General features: G+C 38.6%; 1 protein-coding gene across 1 annotated transcript; it reads right to left on the minus strand.

The window, feature by feature from the left end:
- Nucleotides 1-209: 209 nt before the first annotated feature.
- Nucleotides 210-21147, minus strand: LOC134221135 (glutathione S-transferase 1-1-like). Its single transcript, XM_062700327.1, has 2 exons — nucleotides 20747-21147; nucleotides 210-838 (listed from the first exon to the last, which is right to left on the minus strand). The coding sequence occupies exons 1-2, from the start codon at nucleotides 20885-20887 to the stop codon at nucleotides 224-226; spliced, it is 756 nt and encodes a 251-aa protein (XP_062556311.1). The 5' UTR covers nucleotides 20888-21147; the 3' UTR covers nucleotides 210-223.
- Between the last annotated feature and the right edge of the window lie 1994 nt (nucleotides 21148-23141).

The raw sequence follows: 23141 nt of genomic DNA on the forward strand, positions 1-23141 counted from the left end.
CTGCGTGTGGCAACATAACAAAATCGGTATTTATGCACATAATTCACATCAAAGACAAATTACAATCGTTGAAAATAAATGGAGGTACATATACGAAACTAACTATACATATGTTTGTGGCACCGAAATTGGCGCACTGCTATCGTTCACTGCTGGCTTCGCTCAAGGAGTTTCTTTCAGTTCATGGATAAGTGAAACACGCATGCACATATGAATACACTTGTCAAGCTGAGTCCGGACAGGGCGGTTTCGGAGGAGGAGGATCATTATTGTTATTAATCCCACTACTGCACGGCTCTCTCGCAGAATTTATTTCATCCAGTTTGTATTGGCGCAAAGCCGCCACCATTTCCTGGGATCTCTCGCTAGCATCCCGTGTTAGTTCTTCAAATTTGGTGAACTCTTGCTTGCACTGCTGATACCAGCGGTTTACGTTTTTGTAAACTGTTAAATCGAATTTTATTGCTCCCTCGAGAGCGGCAACGCTAATCGCTAAACTGAAGTCAGCCACGGTAAGATCGGCTCCCGCCAGCCATTTGTTCCCATCCAGGAACCTGTCCATAGTGGCGACAGCATCCTGAACTTTTCGGAAGTCCTCTGGCTTTCCTTCGCCGATTCCGGCTATAATTGGATAATAATATGTCGACAGTGCACGGTGGAATGTTCCCAATTGGAAAAACAGCAAACGGTTCACTTTGGACCGTTCTACAACATCGTCGGGGTAGTATTTTTTACCCTCCGTGCCGTACTTCTCCGCCAGGTAGATCAGAATAGCGTTCGATTCCCATACTACGACGTCGCCGTCCACCAGTGTTGGAATACAGTGCTGCGGATTGATCTGTGACATCAGAGAAGCATCATTAGTAAATGGGGAAACGAGGGAAACGAGAAAAAAGCACACATTCACACTCTCATGAAACTATTATCATAGGCGTATCCAGCATTTTAAATATGGGGGATGGAAATCTTCTGCATTATCATAATTATATTGGATTATAAGATATTATAAGTAAATTTGAAACCAACATTTGTCGGTTGCTAAAAAAATGACAACATTCATACTATGCAGAATTATTAGCGATTTGTTTTTTCAAAACTTCTGGAAATAAAACCAATAATTAAATAATTTCTGATCATAATACCTGGTTTACAGTTCGTCTTTGAGTGATAAAACAGCCTACTTTTCCATACCAACGAAATGGGTGTTTTAATGACCATTATGCAGCTCAAATAAGTTGCATAAAAACCATTCACTCATTTGGGTGCTATAATGAAAAACTAACATCAGAGCAGTAGTTACATGACTACCTTTTGTCGAATTAGCTTGGTTAATAATAATGTTTATTAAAAATATTCTTCTGGAAATAATTTTTTGCGGACTATTTTAAAACATTTACATGTAATACGGCAAAATTTCCTAATTAAAAATGAATATCAGTACCATTGCTGAATGTGTATCATTTAATTTCCAATGCCTTCTGCGAGTGAATGAAAATAATTATTTTCAATTAAATTTCTATATTCAATAGTATAGTTTAGTACCAACCACAACTTAACATATGGTCAGTCATATGCCATGACTCGTTCCCATCCCGGAATGATGTGGATTGTTAAACCAATAACTTTCCCTGGATGAGCAGACTAAATCTCTCTGGGCTAATTATATTATCCTTCATCCACCACCGCTGCCCACTGCCTCTAGCCGTGAATTCCGAGCGATGCGATAGGCGATTGCATCGATTGCAACCGACACCACTGTATCCGATCATCATCAAACATAGAATGGCAAAAAATGCGCCCTCTTCTTTCATGCACAGTGCCAGTGTGCCACACTTGCAGACCCACCGGGAGCTCTCCCGCTGGCGACTGCATGCTGTGTAGGTAAAAAAATGTGAGCAAAAAGCACGTCAATACGCGCTGCTGTTACAAACTGTAATGACTCGCTCACGGAAGGTACTGCTTCTGTTATGCACAAAGAAAATCTTGCGGTGGATCCAAAGGCACGTGGCAATGCATTCTGATGTCCGTGTTAGGAATGCACGAGATTGATTATATATGAAATTTTTATTGGCCTTGACAAGAATTAAAATTTTCTATAGCTAATCGTTAAAAATCTTAAGTTTCAATGCAGCTGGAAAATTGCTGGAGAGTTTCCGAGTCGATTAATATATACAGGCCGGACTCGATTATCCGAAGGCTCGATTATCCGGGGCTCGATTATCCGGAGAAAATGGCTCGATTATCCGGAGTAATATTTTTACCCATCTTACAAAAACAGAAATATGTATTATCAGTGTGTATTCGTAACGTATGCAATATGTGCAAGACACCTAGTAATGATAGTGCCTTTCTCGCTTTCCTAAGGAACTGTTCACAAATTACGTAACGCTTTAGGGGGAGGAAATCAGATCAAGCGTTACGGTCCGTACAAAAAAAAAATGAAATTATCGAATTCAGCGTTACGAATTTCGTGAAAGAACCCTAAGGCAACAGAAATCAAGAACATTCATAAAAATGGCCAATTTATGAATTTCAATCCAAAGCGACGATATTTTTTTAAGCACTCGTATGTACATTCTGAGTAAAGCATTGACATTGTCACTCATGCTACCAAATGAATACCAGGAATGGGTTCGTTCACAAATTACGTAACGCTAAATTTGACGATTTTGAACCTCCATAGTAACAACAATAAATCCTCGTGTTTAGGGAACATCTATTAATAACGTAACGCTTAGAGGGGAGTGGGGTTCCCTAAAGTGTGACAATCCATACACATTTTCTAGATACTCCTTAAAAAGTGTGACCTAGGGGAGAGGTGGATTGAAAATGTCCATTTTTTGCGTAACGTAATTAATGGATCTTCCCTTAATTATGAAATGAATATTTTCATTTTCTAAAGAATCACTCGGTGGCCAAGGTGATCAATACACAATGTCATGCTCAGAATGTCGGACAATAACCCGGTGAAAATGGTTACTGATAAAGATCCGCAGGAGACAAGAAGGCGAGGTGCGCAGAGAACAAGGTGGTTCGATTTGAGGTTCCTCCGTGGACTACAAAGTTGGCGACGTGCAAATACTGACCGAGCTGAATGTAGACGAATTTTATGTACTGCAGAGGCCTTAGTTTGAATAAATCAAATGAAATAAATTCCGTTGTTAGAATGTCAAATGGTGCTATGCAATGAAATTCATTATTTTTTGTTTTATTTCACGGATGTTCCGGAATTTTCGGAAGGCCACAGCATGTATAAGCCACAACATTAAGTGCATACTCATAATACAAAAACAAATGCATCAGAAAAATCTTGGTGCTTAACGATAAAATTTAGAAGTTTTCATTTTTTGGGATCCTCCAGATTTCCCGGAGGACTACACAGTGCACAGTGTTTTCTAACCCAGGAATTCGTGATCGAAAATGTTTTGGCCATGAAATGTTGATTTTAGAGTCTCAGTGACTTCGGAGAAAAGTTTCAGTATGTTAAGCTCCATATTCTGGAAATTTTTTTTTGACTAATCCCCCTAAAAGTGAGATGGAAATTCTCTTTCCTCCAATTATGAAGATACATCATTGGTGTCTTCAAGAAAGTTGTAGAAAAAGTTTCCACGAAAAATTTTGCTATATAAATTTTATTTCTATCTACTATAGAAGTCGAGATATGGGTCGTTATTTATGAACGACCACCAAAAAACAGGTTTTCCACAATGCTTTCGTCAATATATTTTTTAGATTTTTCAAATGTTCTACAAAGATGTCCGTCGCGATAAAAAACATGAACCTTTCGAAGACAGTTTCTTTTTATTTTCAATATTGACGAAGTTATTGACGATTTTCGATTCAAAAATGAGCATTTTGACATTAACTGCATACATGTAGGGGCAAAATGGGGCAGAATTTTATTTAGGTAATTGAAAGTATAACTCATGCTCTAATGGTTGCATTGCAATATATGTGACATAGCTTGACATAAGTGCCGTATGAACATCTTTTTCTTCTTCTTGTTATATATAAAAATGAATTGGTCTGTATTGTGCATAACTAAGAAACGGCTGGATAGATTTTCTTCATTTCTTCAGCAAATTTGTTTATCAACATGTCCGACGGATTTACAGAATATTTTCTCATGTAAGAATCTCGACCAAAATTGGAAAAAATATGAAAAATTGAAAATAAAATTTGTATGGAAATTTTAAAAAGGTAGATCGCATTCTCGCCTACTGTGCAGGACAACGTCTGCAGGGTCATCTTTAGTCTTTACACTTCGCCAGACCTATGATTTAGCCAAATACAAAATTTTCTAAATGATTATGGATGGATGTTTTACAGAACTGACATGAATTTCAAATTCCGCGGGAAGAAACAACGCGTATTTAAAAAAAATCATCAAAAAGTCACGTAAAAAGCGACCCCAGTGTATTTGGGCAAATTGTATTATTTTAGAAATCACCATACAGCCAGGAATGCTGATGAGAGAAAATGCAGTATCGGGTAAATCAGTAATCTTTATTGAATGGAAACTATGGTTAGCGACGCCTCAAACATCATAAGTTTAAATATAATTTTATGAAAGCAATTTGAAGGTACTTGTTTTACCTATTTACTTTTCGAAATATCCCGGAATAATAAAAAGCCGGTTTGCTACGTCTAAAACATCACAATATTGCAAAACAGGTTAACAGAAAAGTGTTCCAAAAATTTTAGTTTATTTCTTTTCATTTAGAATTCTCTGGAAATACCAATATCCCGATATATTGGTATTTCTCTGTAAAATATCCGTCGATTCGATAATCATTTTCAAAATTTGGACATTAAAACAAGACATAGGTCTGGCATAAGTGTTATTATCATGAACTAGATGACCCGGCAGACGTTGTCTTGCACAGTAGGTGAGAATGCGTGTTGTGATACGCCTATACAAAATACCCATACAAATTCTAATTTGAATTTTTCATATTTTTTTAGTTCAAGTCGTGACTTTTACATAAGAAAATATTATGTTTATGTAAGCCCATCGGAAATTGTGATGAAGAAATTTGAACCCAGCCGTTTCTTAGTTATGCAGAATACAGACCAATTCATTTTTTATATATAACAAGAAGAAGAAAACATATCCATACGGTACTTACGGAAAGCTAAGTCACATATATGTTGCAATGCAACCGTTAGTGCATGAGTTATACGTTCAATCTCCTAATTAAAATTCTGCCCCATTTTGCCCCTACATGTATGCAATTAATGTCAAAATGCTCATTTTGAACAAAAAATCGTCAATAACTTCGTCAATATTGAAAATAAAAAGAAACTGTCTTCAAAAGGTTCATGTTTTTTATCGCGACGGAGATCTTTGTAGAACATTTGAAAAATCTAAAAAATATATTGACAAAAGTATCGCGAAAAACCTGATTTTTGGTGGTCGTTCATAAATAACGACCCATATCTCGACTTCTATAGCAGATAGAAATAAAGTTTATATAGCAAAATTTTTCATAGAAACTTTTTCTACAACTTTTCTCGAAAACACCAATGATGTATCTTCTAGAGAATTTCCATCTCACTTTTAGGGGGATTAGTAAAAAAAATAATTTTTCCGAAGTATGGCGCTTAACATACTGAAACTTTTCTCCGAAGTCACTGAGACTCTAAAATCAACTTTTCATGACCAAAACATTTTCGATCACGAATTTCTGGGTTAGAAAACACTGTGCGGTGGTTAGAAGCGTTGAAAATCCGGAGAATCTCTCGTGAAAAGGCTATTTTAATTAAAAATTCCTTACATTTTTTCGTTAAATTCGACAAAGCTTTTCGTAAAAACTAAGAACTTTTAATAAAAATTCTGAAGAATATCTTTCGAAATCTCGAAAACACTGCCGTTGAAATTCTGAGTAAATTTCCTCAAAAATTAGGAAGATTTTTTTTTTGTAGAATTTAAAAGAAAGAAAGACAGGGTCACCATCTTTGACCAGAGCTCGCACAGACTGAATACTTAACACTTAGCATTAGACAAAGGCAGAACATTCACACAGCACCTAGTGAACAAGTGGGGCGTTTTCCACTTCACGAAATATTTTCTTCTTACTAGGGCGGGAATCAAACTCACACTCCATGGCTTGCAAATACGCTTAGACGACTGACGCCACGAAGCCCACCAGGTGCAAATTCCAGAAATTTCCCGGGTAAATTATAAAAAAAAATCCTTTTGGAATCTCAAAGAATTACCTGCGGAAATTTCCAAGGATTTCCTGCCGATATTCACAAAATTTCACGTTGAAATCAAATGTTTTGACGGGGAAGGGCCGTTTGTTGTCTGGCCGAATATGTCATTATCCCAAACTCGACTGGCATAAAATCATTTGGCCGAAATAGACAAATGGCCGATAATGTCGTTCAGCCGAACAGGTCATTTGATTGAAAAGTCGTCTAATCGAATAGGTCATTTAGCCAAAAAGGTCTAGATGGTCGTTCGATAGAAAAGGGCCATTTGGCCGAAATGAATATATGGTGTTGTTTGCCCGAGCTGCCGAAATAAAATCTTTTGACCGAAAGTGCTGCTTGGCCGGACGAGGTAACATAAGGTCGAAATCGGTTTGCGACGTACGGGTGAAGATCATAGAGCCGAACTGATAATTTGGCCGAAAAAGAGGTTTGCTTCGACAGCTCATTTGTTCGAAAATGGCGTTTGGCTGAACGGGTCCACGTTTTTCGCCATATAATCCGATCAGCCGAATAACATATTCGGCCAAATTGCCTTTCCTGCTAAACTAACGTTTCGGTCAAATGGAGTTTTCGATGACAAGGCCTATTCCACCAAACGACCTGTTAGGGCATACGGCTTTTTCAGCCAAATGACTAGTTTGGTCGTACCGCCAAACCATTTTCCACATAATAACCGTATCGGACAAATGGCATTCGGCTAGATAGCTTTCGGCCTAATGTATTATTTGGCCATGTGGTATTCGGTCAAATGATTTTCAACCAAACGACCCTTCGTCTTTTGAAAATTTTCTCGTAGAATTGCATGCATGCACAGTGGCATAGGCAAACTCCTAAACAGTTTCCGGTGAAAATTTTAGAACAATTCCTGTTGAAAATTCGAAAAACTTGGAAGAATCTCCTGGGACAGCTCTTACATTTTCCGAGGAAATTAAAAGGATTCTCCCGTTATTGTCCTAAAATATCCTAAAAAACTGCACTAGCTTCATTAGCAGTTTACCCCAACCCACCTGACAGTCCATCGTGTTACCCACACTTCAATCGTCAGGTTGATTAATCTCGAGCCAGCCCTGATGAAGATCCAAACCCGCAGATCGAAACGTTGGCAATGATTTGAAATTATCAACATTTTCATGTGACCGAAAATCCTGAAAATTAGCAATTAATTCAGTCGAAATCCCCAAAAAGCAACAAAAAAAAAATCGCCAAACCATCGCCGACCAAAATTATGACAAACGTTGCCGCCGACGATTTCGGATCGGCGCTGACCTCTAACGGTAGTCAGAATCCATGAACGGGATATTTTATTAGATGTTATATAACCAAAATAAAGATTATTTGAGCAAAAGTTAAATTTTCAGCAACAACAAAAAATGGCTCGATTATCCGGAGGGTTCGATTATCCGGAGTGAATTTTTTTTCAACATTCCGGATAATCGAGTCCGGACTGTACATCTTAAAAATTCATCGAAAGTAACGTTCGAAATCTTCCCTTTCAGCGTAACGCTCTCGATTTCCAAAAATCTAAATGACACCCAGTATAGTTAAGAAAGACGTAAGTCCTACGTCAAAACCGCATGACTTCGTTACTGGTTTCACATTCCACAACTTAGCCATTGCTGCTGGCAATTTCGTACTAGTCTAATTTCCAATTTAATTCCTACGTTAATATTTATGCTTCCTTATATCATGTGGCTAGCATAGAGAACTCGAGGAAAAATCGTGGATAGGTTCGAGCAATCGAGGTCAAGTGTGTTTCACATGGTTTTACTACACCGATATGAATATTGTAATAACTTGAACTATGTAGCTGCTTTTAAAGTAACTATTTTGCAATGCATTTATTTCGACTCAAATAACGATAAAATTAACTACTTTGAAAATACCATGCTGTCGATGGTAAATGGTATTATATGACCAGACCTTCTATTAAAAACTTATATTGGAGTGAACCCCTCGATTTCGCACCGAAATACCCAATGAAACGAAATAATGTTCTTCAATTTCACACAACATGATTGCCAATATTTCCAAGCATTATCTATTAGAGCAGACTTGACATGACGGCCCTCCGACAAGACACGAGGTTTGCACAGGCCCAATAAACCGCCTTTAAAAACAACCATTCCCAAGTACCGTCGTGCCAAGTACCGAAGCCCCTTTTGAAAAATCAGGGGCTACTTTGGACATTTTAAAACAAGAATTATAACGAAAGTTACTATAGAATTGTCATTATCACCAATCGGGTGTCTTGTTGATAGTTGGATGGCAACTTTCTGTTTCAAATTTGGTATTTTTTCCGTTTATTTTTTTCAAAAAATCAAAAATCCAAAGTAGCCCCCGGAATCAAAAGAAGCCCCGCACGACGGTAACCAAAAGTTCCTTTAAGAGTACGTTTTTCGCTTAATCAGCTTCTCTGAGCTGCTTAACCGAAAAACGTACTCTTAAATGAACTTTTGGTTACTTGGGTTACGAACGACATAGAAGATAATACGACTCGATACAATTGGCAACCACCTAGGCCTCCCTAGACCCACTTGTGGCCCCTCCCAGAAAATTTCAAAAGTGAATTCTTAGTAAATTTTCATGTATTACACAAATATTTCCTCATTCCTCGTTCCATCGTATGCTTTCTATGGGTATTGAGTTTAATTTTAAGATTAAAAAACCCCAAAAAAATAAAAATAAAAATTAAATATTTTCTAAGACTATTTTTTGCAAAATGTCAAGTACAAGTCATAAATATTTCATAGATTTTTCATATAAATTTTCATACAGATTTTTCAGATATTCAATGCCAATCACTTTCCACTTTCATTGCCGTTATGTGTTAGCAAAGCGAGATAACATTTTATTAATTGTACCAAGTTCAAAAACCGGATTGTTTGAAGAATTATACATTCCTATTCTGACTTCCAACTACGATTAACTAGACTAGAACTTAAACAATAATCGTGACTATGTACACATATTCTTGGCACGCATGATTGTATGCTCCTAAATCCAACCAATGAGCGTTATACGATATTCCTTTTGTAAACCTTTCCAAAATAGATACAGTCGCCCCTCCACATCTCGATATTGAAGGGACCATCGAGATAGGGAGAGATCGAGGAATGGAAGGAAAATTGAAATGGGTACTAGATCCAAAAAAGCTCGTTGCTATGAAAAACGACAACAAAACAAATGTCGTTTCCTGTTGTTGATGTGTTTGTTATTGTCCAAAGATGGTCTAGTAGCCTAAAAATTTGATCATATCGACATAAGGAGAGTGAATCCAGAACAAAATATGTTCAGAACACATCGAGATAAAGAGATATCGAGATAGGGAGGTTATCGAGATGTAGAATCCCCAAATATATGTATATTGAAGGGACCGAGGAAACCATCGAGATAGGGAGAGATATCGAGATATAGAACATCGAGATGTGGAGAGTCGACTGTATTAGAATCAATTGAAAAGCAGACCAAATTCCAGTAGGAATGGAGAGTCATTGGCGAAGAAGAAGAAGAAGATGATGAAAAGAAGATGAATATGCCACAAAACAATTTATCAAATTCATATAAAGTTTTTTTACTCGGTTTTTTTAACTCGGTCTCTTAATTTAACAGATATGCCTGTCCCAGTCGTACTGTTCAGATCGGAGAACGTAGATCTGAACATATATAAAATTGTGCAATAAGGAAGAATTGTTCTTCTATAGACTAGTTAAATAATGAATGATGAACCTGTAAAATAATTTAAAAAAATCATTCTAGTTAAAAAGAAATAGTTAAATGATTCAAGATTTGTTCATTTTATTAACTATGCGTGATTACCAAAAAGTTGAACTCTGAAGAAAACTTACTAGAACTTCTCACAAAATTTTCCTGTTAAAAACCGAAGTGAGTTTGGATCTAAATCCTTCCGGATCTCAATGTTTTTTTTTCAAAAATGCCTAAAATATTTCCAGAATCGAAAAAACAAAGAAAAAATTGACAAAAGTTTCGCTGAATCTCAAAAATTAGTGTAAATTGTTTGTAGTTATTGTAAGGTTGTAAATTCGTTGTTCTCCGTTCTCGCGCCAAACGCTTGCGTTATGTGCGTAGCAGTTGAGGCGCTGCGCTGTAAGTCCAAAAAGATTTTAAATTTGAATGTTTGTGCCGTTTGTGCACACGCCCCCAATAATTGTTATTTATAATAAATGTTCGGAGGTGAACTAGCCTTGGGCTAAAAACTTCTTTAATAAAGATTTTAATAATAATAATTATTTATAATAATTGTCTTGCCGTACCTGAAGAAAGTTCAGCACAACGTAGGGACGTCCCACACTCATAATAGTAGAGATTGCATTGAAACAACCCCATAATATCAACAAATCATCTTCGTTTCTATGCTTATTGAGTGAGGGATTTTTCTGGGCTTCTCGTCTCAAATGTAAGTTTTTTTTTCTTTCAAATGATGTTTTTTATTCATATAGAGCGTGAAAAAACAACAGATCTCCCCATTTTCCCGATAGCCCTTACGTAATTAGTGCACGGTCATCGCAAACTTCAAATTGCTCTAAAAAAACGGAAATCACACAATTATTATTGAATTGAGAAGAAAGTACGGCCCTTTATTTAAACGTTTTCTGCTTGTCACATAAATAAAAATATCTGCAAAGATGATTAAGTAAACCTTGTGCATAAATCATTAAAAAAAATACACTCAAGCTACATTGTTTAGCTACAATTGTTTAAAGGAAATCGCGATTATGAATCCTCAGTCTGCACTATACGCATTAATCTATAATTAGCACAATTGGCCGGTATTCTGCCAAATCGCACAAAGCGCCAAAAAAATTACCCATTTTCCACCCTTTCGCTTAGCAGATCTATTTGATTAGAAATCGTATTGGATTTCCATCCATGCGTGATCAACGTGCACTGCCCACACGAAGGGAGACCCGACGACGAGAAAGAAGCGTTCTATGCACAGCTGAAGCAGACATACGATGGATACCCACTGCGGGACGCGAAACGACATCGACAACATGAACGCTCAGGAAGGAAGGGAGGAAACGTATAGACCGGTAATCGGACCAGATAGTCTGCATACCACATCGAATGACAACGGCCAACGAGGCATAAACTTTGCAGCCTCCCGCGGAATGGTAGTCCGAAGCAGTTTCTTCCCCCGCAAGAATATCCACAAGTCCCATAGAAATCACCTAATCAAGAAACGGAAAACCAAATCGACCACGTTCCAATCGACGGTAAATTCTTCTCCGACATAACAAACGCCCGCACTTACCGCGAATATGGACTTCCACCTCTACCTCTACCTCTTTGCAGTATGTCTGCGCTCAAAACTCTCGCGGCTAAACATTGGGCGGCTACAAGACGGTAGACTAGCCCAAGAATACGCGCAGCAGCTGGAAGTGGCACTAAGGTAAGGACATAAACGGGAACCTTCTTACGAACAAGCGTGAGGTGATCCAAAGGTGGCGGCAGCACTACGAAGAGCACCTGAATGGCGATGTGGCAGACAACGGTGGCGGTATGGTAATGAACCTGGCAGCACGCGCGCAGGACACACATATTCCGGATCCGTATCAACAAAGCCCCTGGAGTTGACCAACTACCACGAGAACTGTTTAAAAACGGTGGTGAGGCACTGACTGGCTAGAGCGTTGCACTGAGTAATTACCAAGGTTTCGGAAGAAGAGGTTCTGCCACAGGAGTTGAAGTTGTCGTGTGTCCCATCTACAAAAACGGCCGATAAGCTGGATTGTAGCAACCACCGCGCCATCACATTGCTGAACGCCGCCTACAAGGTACTCTCCCAAATTTTATGCCGCCGACTAACACCAATCGCCAGAGAGTTCGTGGTGCAGTACCAGGCGGGATATATGGGTGAACGCTCTACCACACCAGGTATTTGCTGTACGTCAGGTATTGTAGAAATGCCGCGAATACAATGTGCCCACACATCATCTATGTATCGACTTTATAGCCGCATATGATGCAATCGAACGGGACCAGCTATGGCAGCTAATGCACAAACACGGATTTCCGGGTAAACTGACAAGGTTGATCAAGGTGACGATGAATCGGGTGATGTGCGTGGTTCAAATTTCAGGGGCATTCTCGAGTCCCTTCGAAACGAGCAGAAGGTGATGGTCTTTCGTGCCTGCTATTCAACATCGCTTTGCGAAGGGCAGGGTTGACACGAGTGGTACGATTTTCACGAAGTCCGTTCAGCTATTTGGTTTCGCCGACGACATTGATATTATGACAGAAAAAGATGGAAGAAGCCTACTGAAAAGAGAAGCTAAACGGAGTTTGTATTGGTGGTGAAATTGAGGTGGTCGGAGAATTCGTGTACTTGGGCTCACTGGTGACCTCCGATAACGATACCAGCAGAGAAATTCGGAGACGCATCATGGCAGGAAATCATACGTATTTTGAACTCCACTAGCGCTCCAATCGAATAGAGTTCGCTGCCGTTCCAAACTGACTGAATTTTGTCGCCTATTGTTGATCTTCCATAAGAAATGCACGTGCGTTCAACAATAGGCGAAGAAATTAGCCGTTCAACATTTGGCGAATTACCCTAGTTCTCCACGGACACGGGAACAAGAAGACGAGGTGCACAGCGGGCAAGGTGGATCGATCAGGTGAAAGACGATTTGCGGACCCTCCGCAGACTGCGTGGTTAGCGACTGATAAGTAAATAAATTTAAGAAGACTGATAAATAAATAAATAAATTTAAATGACCTTTCCCGTCAAAATTTGCATCTTGTGTATTGTCTCAGTCGATTCTTTGACTGATTTAAGGTCAACTTTCCCGAGGCCTCTAACTATTTTAAAAATCGAAAACAAAACCCGAAAAAGTGCTGCACTTTTTTTTGATTTTTGTTCAAAATTTTCAAAAAAATATGGGTTCTTTAGGAAAGCTGAAATAAAATAAAGAATCGATTGAGCAAAAAAAAAACATTTGTTTTGACGGGAAAGGTCAGAATTTCTACATTTTCTAAAATTGTAAGACATTTTTTTAGGACTTTACACAGTTAGTTTCTATTACCGAAATCGGTAAAATTTCACTGAGTTTTTGAACAGCTGACTTTAATCGGTAATTTTAAATGTTGCTGATAACTCAGTAAAATTTTCAGCTCATGAAATGTTAAAAATACCGACTAGCTCAGTAAATCTTATTGCTGACTTTTCGGTACTTTTATTGTTTACTTTGATTTACCGAAGATTACAGTAATTTTTTTTCTTAAAAATGTTTTCCACAAAATTTGTGTTTTCTTTAAAAAAAAAACACTATTGTTATAAATGTTATTTCATAAGAATAAAGTATTTCTTATAATAGGGGAGACTGGGTAGATTTGATCCCCTTTTCTGATTTTCGATGTATCACAGCCAAAAATAAATAAACATACGCGATTTCCACACAGACTCTCTAAGAAATATAGTATTTATCTTTACTGATGTATGACAGTCCTTGAATTATTGTTGTTTTTGATACACAATCGATTTTTTGGAGTGCTGTCAAAGGTCGACTTTTGAAATATTTGGGGGAAATTGATCCCTCTCCAACAACTTGCTTTGATAAAATTAGAAAGGTGCCCTCAGATTTATTAAATATTTTCCCTTCAAAATACGCGTGATTTTCGAATTGCTGTGCGTATACATGAACGATTTTTGTTATTGAATTCGACAGCACATGCAACTTTAAAATTTGGGGAGACTCGATCCCCTTTCTACCATATCTACGCAATAAATAATTTTTCCTGAAAATCCTTCATCAAATCTGTCAAATTTACAAAAAAAAATAGAAGCCTGAGAACAGATTTATATTTTTTTGAATTTTTTCGCCAAATTTTTGTATGGGTGACTAATGGGGGATCAAGTGTCCCCATATTGAGGCAATAACTTCAAAACCAAATATCCTAAAACATTGATGGAATGTTGACATTTTCATCAGTATAGATCATTAAGCATATTTATAGCTTTATACTGTGAAAAAATGAAAGCATTTGGTCATTGTTATAAAAAGTTGTTCAAATTTTACGTGACCAATAAAAAAATCTTTTGGACGGTCAAAACATACAAACCGCCCTACAAAATAAATAAGTTTGTCAATCCAAAAAATAACTCACCACATAAAGGTCATTTGTCTAGAGGATCTGTACTAAAAAATACGCTAGAACAAAACTAGTTTTGTTCTCGATAAAACAAGGGGTGATCAAGTCTCCCCGGGGATCAAGTCTACCCACCTTCCCCTATAGTTTTGTATCCTCATATAATATAGTTTTGTTGATTGCATAGTAGAACTCTACGCTCCCTGGAAGGCCGAACGGTGTTATTATTTCCGACTGGGACTATATCGGTGAGCTGACATGGAAACCTCTGCTCCGTCTGCTGCGGTATGAAGTATTCGCGCCGGAATTGTTCACGAGAGTTTTAGATGCAGCACCTGTAGCCGGAATACTCATGGGTCACACCGCTTGTTCGCCGTGTTTCTCTTCTGCTTGCCTGAATATTCAATTTCAGCAGGCTACAGTTCTACTTCCAGCGGTTTTGTCAGTTTAAAGATCCACGATATGGCGATATTGTCTTCCAGGGAGCGTTCAGTTTGTCAAGATCTAGTGGCAAATAAAATTTGCCAGAAGTTTGGAATAGAAAAACACAAAGGAAAGCTTAGTTGACGTTTAAGCTTTGAAGATTTGTTCGGTAAAACAATAAAAAACACCGGAATCTCGGTATTGACATTTACTGAGTAATTGTTCCATTCAGTAAATATTCTTTTATTACGGGGAAGTCGGTAAAAATCATTATAGAAGTCAGTAATGAAACAAATCTATTACTGGTGATCGGTAATATTTGGATAAGTAACTGAGTTTTCGGTAATTTTTATGATTTACGGTTCGAAATCAGTAAAAAAATTACCGAACAAGGAAACCGCTGTTAAGTGTGTAGATGATGTCCAAACGTTGATCGATTATAGAAAGACCTAAAAATAGAGGTAATAAACATAGAGGAAGTCGCTGTCGGTACTGGCTAGGGCAGGGCACTAAATGTCAACGAAGGAAAAATCAGTACGTTTTGACAGATAGGTACCCAACATGTTTGGGGATGATTGACCTAAATCATGTCTGATTCAGCTCAAATTTTTCAAGGGGTTTTATTGGCTAATGAAACTTGTTAGCAAGGTCGTTTATTTTTTAAATATTCGGTGGAAGTTTTCTTTGGCACCCATAACATCGTGTTTTCGGGGGCACACAACTCGATACGGAGGCGGCGGACAACTGTCATTTTTGTTGATTCAGCTTTGCTGCGTCGCAGCATGCGTGAAAAAATAAAAATGACAGTTGTGCGTTGCTTCCGTATCGAGTGGTGTGCCCCCGAAAACGCGAGCACTTTGAAACTGGGATTCTGTCAGGAGTGACCTTAAATAAGCACCACTGACGGCGCCAGCCATTGTTACTAGATGGGGCACCACAACAACGTTGCTTCTGACAACTATAACATACAGGGGTTAGACAAAAAGATTGAGATAGGCAAAATTTTGTCGAAGGTCAAGTCAGCACAACTTTGCGTAGAATGATCCGATTTTGATAAAATTGGGACCATCGGACGCGGAAACTCTTCTAGTATACTATCCCCATGCAAAACCTGAGATTGTTCCTCGGCCACCGTAGATGTTCCGGGTTTTCCGAGGAAACGTTCAAGATGCATTTTTTCCACTGCTTATCATTTTATATGACGTTTACTTTCATCATGTTTTATGCTTTGTCCAAAAACTAGAACTAATATGTCACCCAATGGTGGCTGTAGATCGAGAATCCATCAAAACTACGCAGAGATATGGCCATTTTCGTAAAAAAGGTCCCGGGAACATGAAGAAATGATAACAGATCGGAATAATGCAAATATGAGTATCTAACTTCATGACTTTGCGAGACGATGATTATAGAAACATTTCCAAAATGATAGTGTCCACTGCCACCCTTATAGCAGGTTCCAAGGGCCTTCCATGAAGAGCCGATTTTGGCACCATCTGGAACCATGCATTTATGGGTGTCAAAATTCATGTTTTCTCAAGACGATGAATATAGAATCTTTATTAAAGATATATTTTGAGAACTGTAAGACTCTCTGGCTAATTTGTAACAGGCTCCGGATGTTCTGCGAAAGTGATATTAGTTCATGGTGTATGGCCAATTACGTACCGTTTTCACGAAAATGGCCATATCTCTGCGTATACCTAATGGATTTTAGATCTGCAGCCAGCATTGGTCAGCATATTAGTTCTAGTTTCTGTGTGAAGCATAAAACGTGATGGCAGTAAACGTCACATAAAATGACAAGCAGAAAAAATCCATTTATAACATACCCTCGGAAAACCCGGAACATCTCCGGTGGCCAAGGACCTATACCAGATTTTGCATGGGGTTAGTGTACTAGAAGAGTTTCTTCGTCCGATGGTCCAAATATTATCGAAATCGGATTTTTCTACAGAAAGTTATGCTGATTTGAACTTTGACAAAAGTTTGCCTATCTCAACCTTTTTGTCTAACCCCTGTAGTTGCGACATGTGGTGCCCTACCTCTGGCTTCACCAATAGTAAACATATGCACATCTGAGCTCCAGGACGATTTGAAGAACTTCGAAGGTCTGAATACCTGAATACGGTGTGTATAGTTTTGGTTATCTTTTTCCTTTTCCGGAAATTTTTGAATTCGGCTGTATGTGCTGTGTTCACCATGGCCGTTTCTTAATTATTTTTTTTCAAGCGCAAAGCGAAACATTGAAAATTTAGTGTGGTCAGGGATAAGTGTGCGAACAAAAGTGCGTTTGTATATTAAGTCATTATGCGAAGGAAACAAACGTAAAAACCGTAGTTGCGAGGTAGTACAAAGCTTGCTAAAATTAAATAAATGGATTGGTAACAATCTAATTTAGAAGAATGAAGTTTTATCAACAACTAAGCGTTTTATAGTGTATCACCCCTTGGTGAATTTTGGAGTAATAAAATAGGAAATGTGACAAAATAGGATTTTTTTTATTTTCAGTTTTTTTATTTGTTTCAGAAATATGGACCAGATTATGTGAATGAAAGGGCTTACAAAATTCTTGACAGGTACTTGACAGATAGAATTCATTCATAATAAACCACAGGCGGTGAAAATTATTCCATGAGAATCATTGTTGTTGGCAGTATCGTGGATTTACTTGATCAATGGTTTCCATGGTCGGTTCACTTTCCTATTTTAAACGTTTCCCTGTGCACCAAGGTTTGTCAAAAACAATAAATGTTTGGTACATGGACAGATAAATCAACCCAAACTTTGAGTTCAATATACGCACTATTGAGAACATCGCAGAAAAAAATTACCCAAATTTGGGTAGTTTTTCCTTTCTTTCCCATGATTGCTATCAAAACTAGAGCAAGATGCAAACACCTCACCGAGGTTGCTCAGCCCAATAACCCAAATTTGAGTAAATTCAATATTCTCTATTTTGGGTTGATTAAGGTCCGCTTTGGATAAATTAAACTCAGCTTTGGGTAAATTGTTTACATGGGATTAAAGGCAAACTACCTAGTGCCAGAAAAGTCATTTTACTCAAATTTGGGTTATTGGTCCAAACCACGGTTTTGAGTGCAAACAACCCACTTTTGGGTAGTTTTGGTTTTCAGTGTAGATTGTCTTGTTTTTGCAAGGGCCTCATACGCCTGTCACTGGCGAACAAAGCTCGTGTACTCTGCATCGAAGCTTAGAGCCAGTGTTAGGGCGCAATCGTTAATGCGAAAAATTTTATATTCGGTTAGTTACTGCAAATAAATTCTTTTTCGAGTCCCTATAATCAAGTAGGTATCTCAAGCATACCACATCGTTATATAACTGCATGATTGACTGATGAATTTTGATAAAATATCGAAAACAAAAGTGTGCATAAAAATTGCCTCGCCATAACAAAAAGGTGGTAGAGAATTAACACTGTTGTTTACATTTTAGAACCAAATCCAGATGTCGCACATGTTGGGGTAGGGATTCAGTGCTCCACCTTTTCCCCCTGTGTTTTTGCTCCTTGTCTGTCAAAACATCGGAAAAAGAAAGAGAAGTCTGAAGGAGACAGCAAAAAGCACGCGGCAGACTTGCCAGTTTTGACAGATCTTACTATGAAAACTGTGAAACTTGAGCACTGCCGTCACTGATTGATATTGTGCTTCCAGTTGAAAACCGAAGTGAGCTCTCGCGACGATTGGGTTTTTCCTTATTTCCTGATGTCGCAACTGCATCGCGACTAGTGCGCATCTATGCCACCGCCGTGCGCCATGATGCGCACTAGTCGCGACGTAGTTGCGACAAAAGGAAACGGGAGAAAACTCGATTGTCGCGAGAGCTCACTTCGGTTTTCAACTGGAAGTACAATAATCGCCTGAAGAGGAACGCACCCGTTTTTGCGTCTGCACACGTTGGTGGTCGGCGAAGAAAGGGCGCAAATTATGGCTTGCTGTGCGCTGGATGGGAAAACCCGTTGTGTGAGTCGTTGCCTGTCGGTGGGTGGCTTTGTGGGTGGTGTTATGCTATTTATGCTGTGACACTGCTTACATCCCTATTCTAAGAATATTCATACCGCACACAATGACGATTTCTACGACTTTTCAAGTAGCGACTGTTTCGCACGGTCGGTCCAATAGGAAAATCCACGTACAATGTTATTCACAAAAATAATACGATTAATAAAACGACTAAAATTTTCATTTATTTTTGGGTGTGAAACGTGAGAAAATCGGGGGATAACAAAATGGAGTCAATACTGTGTTAAATGATAAGCATTAGCTTTAATATTCTCTCGGAAAACCAATGCCCGTGGAATATTCCAAGATTTGGAATGAGAACATAAAACTAGTAGAGTTTTTGCGTCTGATGGTCCCGGATTTATCAAAATGACATTTGCAGGCATTACGCCAACAGACAACGGCTTACAAAACTACAAACTCTTTGCATAGCTGCATAAAGAACAGGCACCTTCGTTCGATAAAATTAATAGGACTACTCCAAGTTAATGTTGAATCAAAGATAACTCCAAGTTATTTATTTTCATCTACTTTTTCTTCACTTAATTCTCTCAATTTTTGGGTTATCTTGATAGTGGCTTTTCCTTCCCACCGAGTTGAATACCATGTGTTTAGTTTTTATAAAGTTATGTTGCTCAATCAGGATTGATCAGTCACACTTCTTTAATCACTTCTCCATTGATAAATACGAATCAACGGTTTCAGTATTTTCCGATATTATTATTAAAATCAAGAATGTTCACGTACTATTACGTTTTTGATTCTCGCCTATTAGTCTATTGTCAAAGGCATACATTATTATTATTTCACTCAATAATTCCAATTAGAAACACAAAAGGGAAAGGGCAATTAATATATTTCCTTCTTTTTCTCGTTTCATAGAACGATCAATGGCGCTTTACTTAGACTAATTACCCAGGGCAAGTTTAATAGCTTCGCCCCATCCCAGGAAAATCAACATTTGAGTGACATCATTTTTTTTAGCAAAGTTGCTCCCACAGTCTGTTCACACCTAATAGGTTAAGTATATCATCATTTGCTTATGATGATATATTTAACCTATGAACCATCCAACTGCTTGACATGTATGAGGACGTCGGTGAGTCACTAGCCTCTCTTCAAGTATCATCATTTTCTCCCTTTCCCTAGTAACAGAGAAGATGAACGTGGCCGGCAATTGTAGCTTTCATGCTTTATCATTTTGAACCTCCAATTGAATTGCTTTTTAGATCCAGAATTTAATCTATAAGCAGCTGAAGTAAGATAGTTAAAGAATATACATGACAGCTATCAGTATGCAATCTACGAAATACTCCGCAAAGATTAGCTAAATCCAAACCATACCAACTCATTGAGCCTACTGGATCAATGCAAGAACCATAGCACGTTTTCGAGAGCATCAAAGATCTGATACAGCTTGTAAATGTAATGATTGAAATCATATCAACTCATCATGTATTTATGGGATGTTTATTGGTGTAAGAATGCACCATTTAAGACTTTGAATGCTGTTCTCAAAACTGGTTCTCTTCTAAAAACTCAATTTCTGTTCGCTTCATACTTGTCCCTCTGTTCTTGAGCAATAAAAATGTACCAACTGATAAAAGCCAATAAATCAATAATAAGTTAGTCATGTACAGTGATCAAAACTTTCCACACTTTTTAGTATTTATTTATGATTGTTTGTGATTATAACATGTTCCGTAATTTGGGTCCAATCATCAGTGTGGTGAATTCGATCACCCTTTGTACGCAACGGATAATCGATAAGACTAAAGGGTTATCTACTTCACTATGCTGATCAATTCGACCCCGAATTATGGCACCTTTCCTCTCCCCTGGCTACGCTTATGTTAATCGCAACAACTCGTTCGTGACTCATCTCCCACTTCCGCGCGTCGTCATCGCAAACACAAAGCATACTACGATCAGAGCCGCGATCATTCGCGTAGAGTACTCAGAATCGAAAAACTCACCGCCAGAAATTCCGGTTTCAGATGTTCCTTCTTCAGTACGTTCACTTCAATGTAATTTAACTCCACTCCGAGGGCCTCCGACAGCAGGATCACGGATCGACAGAACGGTGCCACTATGTGGCAGTAAAGATCGACGGGCATCCCGCACGACCTGTTTTTGGCAACAACGTATTCGACAGACTTTCGCTTTCACTAACGGCTCCGCTTCAACTGACGAGAGTAAATATTTTTGCTGGGACAACTCATATTCTACGCCAAGTATGACCACATGGAAACGTGCGCGATAACAATGGCCAATGATGAAGATGTCTTTCTGACGGCAGCGCCAGGTAGGTACATCTAATCATCGCCCGCACTGCTGCGATAGTAATCGCTTTTTTTTATGCTGCGATAAAATGCTTTGGTTCTGTTGGTCGGGTGATCCTTTCCAATACGAACAGATAAACGGGAGAAACACACGACCACACAGTCAAGTTATCTTATCACGGAAACTCCAATAAGACTTTGGAGATGCGGGCTCACGCAAATTGATTGTCAAAGCGCAGTCAGCCGTAAGATGGTCTGGAAACCTCTGCAATACATATCCAGTATGGGGGAGTATGCTTCAAAATGCGTCATTTGGACTAAATCATTTACAACTTTAGTTATTTAGTGTCCGCTATAATGAACACATTGAAAGAAAACCATTTTTCTGAAACACTAATACCTAAATATAATCAAATGAGCCGCTGTACCTCCGCGCTGGACGCCGTACGTTTTATCTAAAAGGGAACAACGCAATCATCAGAATACTTTGCTTGGGTCGAGTTTGTGATATTGTAGATTGCATTTTGCTCCAAACTCTTCTGATGTTAGAAACAGGTTTTTCTTATTCAATGACGTGAAAAGGGGGGTCATGTGGCGAGCAGCTCCCTTTTTGAAATGATGTTGATGGTGCATTTTTATAAGCTTTATGTATGTTAAACAGTTTCAAACACAATTTCTTTTTAACAAAAATTACTCATTTTACATTACATGATGCCAACCCGAATAAAAAAAGTTTGTCAATGCAATTCAAAATTCTCCACCAAAGCTTAAAAATTCATCTGAAGTTTTATTCAAGTTAATGAAGGGCCTATGTCTACGTATCGTTTTTTCAAGCTGCGTACGCGTCGCGTCCACCCAATTTATCGCTAGTCAAGTTGAAAACCGAAATGGGTGACTTTTGAAGTTGAACTTTTCTCGCAATCCGTACGTTAAGCCTAACTTCGCTAGTAGTGCGCTAGTTTAATTAGGCCCTAATTAGACTAGCGCGCCACTAGCGAAGTTAGGTTTAACGTACGGATTGCGAGAAAAATCCAACTTCGCTAGTCCCGTATTCCGGTTTTCAACTTAATCGAGTATACCCAGCATCAAATGTAGTCGTGCACATGTGCATTACTCCATTTGATGCTGGGTACCTTGCGTGGACGCGGCGTACACGCAGTTAAAAATACCGCTACGTGGACATCGGCCCTAAGGAGCAAGCCAGAGTAAACGCGACCTGTCAAGCCCCAAACACAATGTTAGCGGAACGGAAACGGCAAATTTGACAGAAAATATATGGGCTAACTGTCAAATTTGCCGTTTCCGTTGCCGTTCCGGTAACATTGTATTTGGGGCTTCATGCGACGAGACGCAACAGTGCGGTCGTGCGGTTAGCGGCGTCGGTCGACTGGGCGCATTTGCGTTCGATTCAATTCTCTTTAGTAAAGAGAAACTTTTCGTAAAACGGAATATTCTCCACTGTAAATTAGCCACCCTATAACCAAAGACCGGCGGAGTGAAAAACTGTCGAAATGGAAACGTATACAAATGCATGAAATCGTGAAAATCATACTGGCATCACTTGAACTTTTCGCTTGCTTCTTATGGATGCAAAAAGTAAATAAGTGTAATTGGAACCGCTTTTGACGGTTCGATTGGAAACAAGATGGCGTCTTCACCGATCTCTTATTGTAGTATTTCTACTGTAAATGTCCTGTCCGTTGTCTAATGCTAGATGTTAAGTATTCAATCTGTGGGACCTCTGGTCAAAGACGGTGATTCTGTCTTGTTAACATGAATTTCTCTATTTTCAATTGTCGTTTATTCGAAAGATTGTAATGCATAACGGAGCCGTTATGTATTCGAAATTATTACAATTTTTGTTTAAGGTTTATTACGGATGCGTCATATATGGTTAGGACTGCAAAACGGTGGGTTGACATCAAGGAAGGAGCACCCAACAGAGCTCTGGTCCTCTCAAGTTCCTATCTCACGTTTCCACGGATCGCCCGATGACAAAAGACCGCCAGCTAAGGGTTGTGTACTTAGCTGGTAGTGCAGTATAGTGCTGTTCACCAGTAGGTGTGGCTCAAACAGCGTCTGCCTGGTA

Source organism: Armigeres subalbatus, chromosome 1 (assembly GCF_024139115.2).
Source record: "Armigeres subalbatus isolate Guangzhou_Male chromosome 1, GZ_Asu_2, whole genome shotgun sequence".
NCBI lineage: Eukaryota > Metazoa > Arthropoda > Insecta > Diptera > Culicidae > Armigeres > Armigeres subalbatus.